Consider the following 8,636-nt stretch of genomic DNA (forward strand, 5'->3'; position numbering starts at 1 on the left):
GAGGTCAATATTATTATTGACATGTACCAACCGACCTGCTTATTAATCCGTCCTTTTTTTTTTTTACTATGACTAATGCGAGATGTTGTTAGTTTCGTCTCAATGTGCATTTTCAAAATATTAATTTTTTATTATAGATAATTAAAGATAATTATTTTGTGCATTTTTTTTTTTTTTTTTTGCAAGGTAAGATGAATAGTTCTACCGGATCGGAACCCCGCACGGGTCAACCCGCCCGGGTTAGCAGGCTAGACACTTTGAGAGTGGGGGGAGTGATAAGGGGAAACCTCCCTCAAAGTGGCCCTAGGCCAAGACACACTTGGTTACTCCTTCCGTCCCTTAATACTCGACCTGTTTTGACTTTTTGCACTATTCACATAATTCACTTTGACCCTATTTTATTTCTAGTATATGAAAATAAAGGTTAGTATATAATAAAGGTTAGTATATGAAAATAAAGGTTAGTATATTGTTGGCTTCATCTTAATATATATTTTCAAAATAGTAATATTTTTATAAGTTTTTATAATATATAGTTAAAGAAATTGGTGGTCAAAATTGTGCATCGGCAAGCGTGTCAGGTCAAAACAGGTCGAGTATTAAAGGACAGAGGGAGTAATTATTTTGTGCATTGACAAGCATAAAAGTGACCAATGTTGCAAAGAAAAACGAACGAATGAAGTATATTTTTTTAGGTTGAAGTCACAGTTTTTGGTGTTTGATAAATATGCTACAAGGGGTTACTTTACTGAGGGCGGAGAAGCCAATATCTGATATGTATTTCAAGATACATATCACACCACTAAACGACAAAATAGAGATAAGATAAAAATGAGAACAAGTGCCATTTTTCAAAGAACAAATGCCATTTTTCAAAAACCAATGTCATTTTCCAAAAACGATGCCATTTTCAAAAAAAATTGATTTTGTCCATTAGTGTTTGTCTTATCCCTATTTTGTCGTTTAGTAGGTGATATGTATTTGTGAAATACATATCAGATATTGATTTATACTTCCTCTACGTACTTTACCAACCCATGTGTACAACTGCAACCAAGTTTTAACTAGACTCTGTTCGGTTCACGCGAATATGAAATTAACTTATATATCGTTCTAGAATATATTTTTTTGTTGAAAAAAAACTTATTTGTGTATTAAATTGTCTGGAAAAGCTTATTTTTGTCGAAATAAGTCAATGTAAGTTAAAGTAAGTTGAAACAAACAAACTCTTACGAGCTGATTGTTACCAGATATAATAAAAGGCGAGAATGATAATAAATGTAAGCGTTATTGACAAGAAAAAATAACATCAGAATGTGTACAGTAGTGTCACTTTATCTCGAACTTGGTGTTTTATTTTTTTCTTCATAAATTGACATTCCTGCCCAATACTATTCCTCAAATGGTAATGGAAGATAACTAAGGAGTTACATGATGACCGGGACGTGTATTAAGGAAGAAGAGTTTAATCTAATAAAAATAATAAAGCAAGTGGGGGAGGGAGTAATAAACAAATCTTAACCCTTTAAAAAGCAAGAAACCCCAATTTTTTTCCTTAGGAACAGTAAAATCTCTTAAGAACAGTTCCCTTCCTCCCTTTACTGGAAACCCTTCTCCCCTTTTATTTCGACCGGTCAACACCCTCCTACCACACATGTCCACCTTTTTCTCCATCTTCGTCTTCTTCCTGGAGCTTCATCCATCATCTCTGTCTCCTGCTCCTGAGTTCTTTCTGTCTTCCTCAAGATTACTCTCTTTCATGATCTACAACTGTATCCTCCTTCTGCTACCTCTCCTCTCCAATGGCATCGGCGCCTCTGGTCCTCTCCTCTCCTCTTCCATGGTGTTGGTACCTCTCCTCTCCTAATTATCTTCTTCGTCTTCTACATCTCCCGATCTATTATTCTTCGTCTTTGACATCTCACGATCTAGCAAGGTATTCCAATAATATCTTTGAAGATTCTAAAGCAAAGCCTAAAGCAAAGCCCAATTTAAGAGAATTAATTAGGTTTCAGAATCTTCTAAGGTATTATTGGAATTCTTGATGGAAGATTCAAGAATGGTGTTAGGATCTAAGCTATCTCCTTCCCCTTTCTCTGATTCCTGTTCTTCTATTGACCTTCTATTTCAATTCAATCTGTGCAGAAATCAGGAATGAAATTAGAAATACCACAAAGGAGGTAAGCAACGAAGATTAATTTTTTTTTTAAAATTTCAAGTCTCTTTTCAATTCAATTTTTCTTGTTACTTACTGTTGTTAATTACTACTCCGGTGACTGTTACTTTGGACGTTTGTTATTTTGCTTTGATTAGCTTAAAGATACTATTTTACATAAATGTTATAAGCACACCGTGAATTCTGTCTGTTATGCACGAAGCTGTGGTAGTTTTGATAAATATAAATGTTTATTTGGTGCGAGTTTGGTCAAGTTATTGACAATTTGTTAGTCTTGTTTACCATATATAAATGTTAATTTGGTGCGAGTTTGGTCAAGTTATTGACGTTTTGTTAGTCTTGTTTACCATATGCTTGTAGCAGGATTGTTTTTATTGAGTACCCATATTCTAATAATCGTATATGTAATTGAAAGTACTTTAGTCGATTCATTTTTCTGCCTGTATAGATAGTTTTGGTAGTTCCTGGGGTTGAACTGGGTCCAGAGATGATTTGATCTTTTACTTTCTTGCAAGTATAAGGTTCTATTTTTTTGGTGAAATCAAAATTCTTATTACCTGTCATTCCACCCGGGGTTTGTTTATATTCTTGCATCAGTTCTTGGCATTCAATGCGTCTATCTTATAATTTTGGTTTTGCTACTACTAAAGCTGGGTATAACTTAAAAAGGTATTGGAGCCATTCCTAAACCAAGAACCAAACTGCAATCTAAACTCACTACACCGGTAAAATTTCTTTGAAGATACACTACACCAGTAAATAATTAGGTGCGAGTTTGGTCAAGTTATTGACGTTTTGTTAGTCTTGTTTACCATATGCTTGTAGCAGGATTGTTTTTATTGAGTACCCATATTCTAATAATTAGACTGATGTACATTACTTAGTGATTTCCTGGTTTGTTATTCACCTGTTCTGGCAGTGCTCTCATCTTCCAACTTACATCCTTATCTTTTCAGCCACTTTTTAATTTGATTGTTACTGTTTCCGTCTTTTTTGGTGAACTCCATTATTTTGAAGTGGTAGGTGTTTCCTTTTTATGGCATTGGTTATCAATTTGAGGGTAGTGTTGTGAAAATGATTTATTTGGTTATGATAAAAAAAAAAAAAAACATCTTGGCAGTGATGGAAAAGGACTATTTCAATTTGGGCTTTCTATTTGAGTTTAATGAAGTAGTTTTCGGTTAAGTATTAGAGTTGGTTGAACATGTTTTGGTTTTATGCGTTGGAATTGAGTTGGAGTGATTTCTGGCAACGGAGTTCGCCAACTTAAGGCTCAAGTATTAGTCGAACAACAGTCTTCCACTTTCAAAACAACAGTCTGTGTTTTATTGAGCTATATCCAACTTCATTTGTCAACCTAATGTTAATTGATGATGGCATTTACTTTTCCATGGGTCGAGTCTGATACATCAACCGTCATTATCCTCCTGTTCTTCGTTAGAGATGGAGTCGAGTTAAAGGTTTCATATCTTTTCGCAATTTTCAATTCCATATTCTTTTGCTTTAATTCAAGGAAAACAATACATTTTTATGTAGATTTATCAATGTGTTGTAGAACTTGCAAAATCGCGACTTTTCCCCCTAATTCACAGAGAGAAGGAGTGAGCTATTTGAGTTGAAGGGCGAACTTTTAGTCGAAATTTCATATGTAAATGTAGCATTAGGGTTTAACTGTATGTGATTTTTAAAATTTTATTTTAGTGGGCAGGGGAGGTATTATTTTAGCAGCATAAAATCACAGGCATATCTGATGTTCGTTCTGCCGCCAATCAGGGTTGCGGGGCGTCACTCCGGCGTCATCTGGGTAGAAGTGACGAGGAGAGAATTGTTACCTAAGGTTAGCTACTGTGAGAGTCAAGATGATAATTTTACATACCATAAAACTGGTTGTCAGCCTTTTTTCATCTGACATCCATTTTCTTGTGACTTCAATTGTATGTCAATTTCAATTAAGGTTGTGTTTTCACTTGCATTTCGCTTGTGTCTTCTTTTTAGAGAAGGGGAGAATAGGTGATCAAATGTTTTTGTTAACAGGCATTTCGAAATGGTATTTCCTTTTCCTGGAAAGAAGTTGTTGCTTGCTTGTTCCTATATTCCTGTAAAAATGACACTATTCTTTGGTACTTTATGTATTCCTATGCTGTTGTGGAGTAGACATCCGTTGATTTATTTTGTTGATCATGTTGGTTTATCTGTTTCTTTGAATGTTCCAGTTTCTATTTAAAAAATTTGCACTTATCTCTGCATGTTGATATTTGGTGCAGAATGACAGATGCCTGTCTTCTTTGGTGCAGTATGGTCGTATTTTGGAAGTTGAATTAAAAGTTCCACCTCGACCTCCTTGTTTTTAACTGTATTCATACGTTAGAGTTACTCCTGAAGGAGTTGAAGCCCCCCGGAGTTTGGTGGATGCACCGATGCAGAACTGCAACAAAAGCTCAAAGTTATGTCGTCCGAGTATCAGCCCTCCAGTCCAACAAATCATGATCCTAAGTGGAGATATATATATGTGGAGGATCGGTCCTCCCATCTAATACTAGCTTTAAGGAATTGAATATCGAGCCTGTTATTCCTCAGGGATTCCCATAACGGAAAGATACCATGGATTAATGGGGTCTCAAAATGATATCAGCTATCCAGGTTGTGGCAGAGATGGTGGCTATTGGATTTGGCATCCTATGGATGCTTTCACTTCTCTCATGAGCCAGGTACTCTTTTTTGCTAATGTAAACGTGTTTCTGTGATAATTATAATGATAAAAATGCAAATTTTAGTATGTGCTACGTGCTACGTACTACGTACCTCAATTCAAGCCGTTGGACTTATGTACTCATGTATGACTATAGATAAATGTAGCTTCAGCAAGTATTACCAGTACTTGGGTTTCATTTAGCATGAAAATCTTAATCGGCTTTCGAGGGATAATATATGAATTAAGATATTTGTTTAGGCCTTGTTATTTCATCCATTTAGTCATGTGCATTCAATTTCGTGTAAGCTAATGGTCTTAGACTCAAAATAACCAAATATGTAGTACGGAGTAAACATTTTCCCAAAAGGATGACTTAGAAAAGACAATCATTCACATTTTTCAAATAAATGAATCATGCAGTAAGCAAGGCGTCTCAAATCATGGGAAAAGTAAATAATAAAAAGGCTTCCTGGTGCTTTGTAGAAGTTCCCAACTTATCTAAGGGACTAAGTATCTTGCCCACACCATTACCAGTACCATTACCATTGGTGTCTTCACCTATAGTAGATTAAGGGTGTTGAGTTTGTTCCCTCAGTATCCTCACCCCCCTGTAATTTCAAGGAGAATGTCAGGGATGAAAGCTGTGAAAAACAGCACAAAGCACAAAAATGCTTTGCTGCTATTCTTAATTATTCAGTGTTATCAGAATATTCCAAGAGATTCTCAAGTTCGCGTGATTACCATTTTTAAGGTCTAGAGAACGACGCTTCTTTGCTTTCTTTCTATAGAAATATGTGCTGAAAGAAATTAGTACTCTCAAGATAACTAGAGGAACAACGATTGCAACAACTACATTCGTAGTTTGTTTCTTCGTTCCTGCAATTTGCAGACAAACGGTATGAAATACAGGTATATGGAGTAGTTACTAGATATAATAAATACGAAAAAACATTATGAAAATAAGGAATTATACCTCTATATGTTATTGTTGAAATATGATGGTTAGGTGGAGGTGAACTGATAACACTGTTAAAAATTGCATCTACTACTCAATTACCATTACTGTTGGTGTTTGCACCTGACCTTTGGTGGATTGAGGGTGTTGGGTATGTTTCCTTACTCCCTGTAATTGCAAGGAGAATGATAATCCATCTAGAGCCTTGATTGTTTAAGGGTTTGAGCAGCTTTGACCGATGGCCTACTTCGCTAGAAATAGGTAGAGTGGTTGTTTGAGCAATTGTGGCATCTGATTTTTCTAATTCTGTTATTTATTTTGAGAACTCAGTATTCTTCATGGTAATCACTTGTCTGTGCAATTGTGGCATCTGAGTCAATCCTTGTGAAGATATTTATAAACATTTTCCAAGACATTTTAATCTCTGTCCTACAAGACATTTTAATCTCTTTATTAGACAGTAATTTACTCATTTAGCCTGTAAATAGGCTGGACACTTCTGACTCCTGATTTTTTATACCAAAGCTATTCCATGTACGACTCTATCTGGTGCAGGACTAAATTAAACTTATACAGAGTAACATGTAATTCTTGGAATCAGTCTCCTGATGTATTTTTTATTTTTTTTGGTAATGCTAACTGCCATGTACATTACAGAATGATCATAAGGCATTCGAGGCTATCGAGAAAATGCTTTGCACTAAGCACGTGCTTATCGAAATGGGAGCAACAACAGCTTTGGCTCGGAACAACGCTCTGCAGTGGTCCCTCAAGCAAGTCGTTCCAGAGGAGTCCATAACTGATGCGGTAGCTCTAGATGTTACAAGTGTTACTGCTGAGGAGGCCACTAATACTACTATTCTGGAGGAGGCTCCTACTGTTGTTGTGGATGTTACAAGTGATACTGCCCTTGAAGCCACAAACACTACTACTCTGGAGGCCAACACTCCTGCTAAGTGACTGCCATCTGGATGTGGTGACCTACCCTATTTTGCTAAGCACCGCTTGCTATATGTATAAAACACTTTGATGATCTTTTGGATGTTAATCACTACTCTAGGTGTAATATTAATTTCAATGCTATGTAGCATTTCCGTAGGTTTAATGTGAACGTATGAGCTTGGAGCTTTTGCAAGGAACACGAAGACATCTACGCTTCATGTCCCTAGCGAACACTCCGTCATTGCTCCTTTTGTGAAACAGGAGACATTTCAATTACCGCACTTCTAATGTATAATATATTGTCAGGGAGTATTTGCATCTATTAGTGCCCTGTTTCCTCGTTTAATGCAGTATTTCAACACTTTAATATATTAGATGTTGCAAATAAGGTTCCCGAATTAGCTTCCCTATCTTGGGGGACCGCGCGCGCGGTCCAACAACTAGTAGAATAAAGGTGATGAGAAAAAAAAATCAAAACAGAGGTAGAGAGAGTTTATTGTAGCGGTTAGAAGAAATTAGATATATTAAATAATTAGAAATTAAATTTGGTAGAAAATTTACTAAAAATAAAAGCGTGACTCCTAAAATACTGCCAAAAATAGTAAATGTGACTCCTAAAAAAATATGGAGGAAATATGAAGAAAAATAGATCATTTTGAGTGAACAAATATCATGAAAATTAATATTGACATGATAAAAATATACGGATTATGAAAATAAAAGGGGACGAAGAAAGTAATAATATGAATATGTAGATAAGTCTAATGCAGGCCCGACGCTAGGGGTAGGCGAGGGGTGCGACCGCCTAGGGCCCAAGGCGGAAAGGGGCCCAAAATAATTGTCTACCCAGTAATTTAGTACTAGTAATAAACAACACATTAATTACACATGTCATTTCCTTGGCTCATTGGTAGAAAGTAGGTTCTAAAGTTTTGATATCTACTAGATGTCTAGTGTTCGACTCCCCTTACTAACTCTTCTCTTTTCTTTTTAAACTTTGTCAATATTTTTATTTTTGTGTTTGACTTTTAGTACTCAGTTCTAATTGATATAACTATATTTGAGCAAAAAATGTTTATTTGATGGACTATGGGTTTATAAGTTTTAAAATAGATAAGCATTTTAATGAAGACAAAATTAACTGCTATTTTTATATGCTAAAAATGAACCTTTATTTTCAAAAAATATCTCTTTACGCATATTAATTATCTTGTAATTAAGTGAGTATTTATTTTATTGAAATATTTCAAGAAATCGACTAGAGCCGGATTTTGAAATTCTAGGATCCTGCAAAGGATATATAGTAAGTTTTTATTGATTTGAATTCAACAATATAATGGATTTCACAAAAACAAAAAAGAAAAAAAAGATGTAATTTCAGTTAAAGACGTATTATTTTGGAAGGGGCACAAATCCCTCATTTCGCCTAGGGCCCTCAAAATGTAAGGACCGGACCTGGTCTAATGTATTGTCAGAATTATTTTCCTGGATATGGAATTTTAATAAGTTCAATGAATATAACGTACCAATATGCCCATAAGACAATTCATGTTGCTTAGTTACTGTAGGGTTCGATCGTTTAATTATTGACGTGGGGTTCGTTTGACTGTTTGAGCTTCGGCCAAGTTCAACTATTCAACATCCGTGCACTCTCAATTCTCAAATATACAGTCTGGTTCCAACTGGTCTTATTGATGAATACTTTTTGGTTTCGGCATGGATGAAGCCAGAATTTAATTGACGTTTTTAGATCATGGATGTAATTTCTATGTTTATAATTATAACTGAAGTTATTTTATTAAAATATTGATCATTATTATAAAATGTAGAGGGAAATGTAAATATGTTTAATAGTATAAGGAAGTTAGCGT

The 8,636-nt window shown here is 35.2% G+C and overlaps 1 protein-coding gene across 10 annotated transcripts; it reads left to right on the forward strand.

The window, feature by feature from the left end:
• Positions 1-1,395: 1,395 nt before the first annotated feature.
• On the forward strand, positions 1,396-7,111 carry LOC110790209 (uncharacterized). Of its 10 annotated transcripts, none has more exons than XM_056828734.1 (5): positions 1,396-1,849; positions 2,146-2,180; positions 3,878-4,013; positions 4,471-4,884; positions 6,481-7,111. In XM_056828734.1, the coding sequence occupies exons 1-4, from the start codon at positions 1,655-1,657 to the stop codon at positions 4,525-4,527; spliced, it is 423 nt and encodes a 140-aa protein (XP_056684712.1). In that variant the 5' UTR covers positions 1,396-1,654; the 3' UTR covers positions 4,528-4,884; positions 6,481-7,111. The 10 variants fall into 10 exon arrangements, with proteins under 10 accessions (XP_056684712.1, XP_056684711.1, XP_056684716.1 ...); XM_056828733.1 differs by having other exon boundaries at positions 1,403-1,849; positions 4,441-4,884; XM_056828738.1 differs by having other exon boundaries at positions 1,411-1,849; positions 3,950-4,013; positions 4,441-4,884.
• Positions 7,112-8,636: the final 1,525 nt, after the last annotated feature.

The sequence above is a fragment of the Spinacia oleracea genome, chromosome 5, assembly GCF_020520425.1.
Source record: "Spinacia oleracea cultivar Varoflay chromosome 5, BTI_SOV_V1, whole genome shotgun sequence".
Classification (NCBI taxonomy): Eukaryota; Viridiplantae; Streptophyta; class Magnoliopsida; order Caryophyllales; family Amaranthaceae; genus Spinacia; species Spinacia oleracea.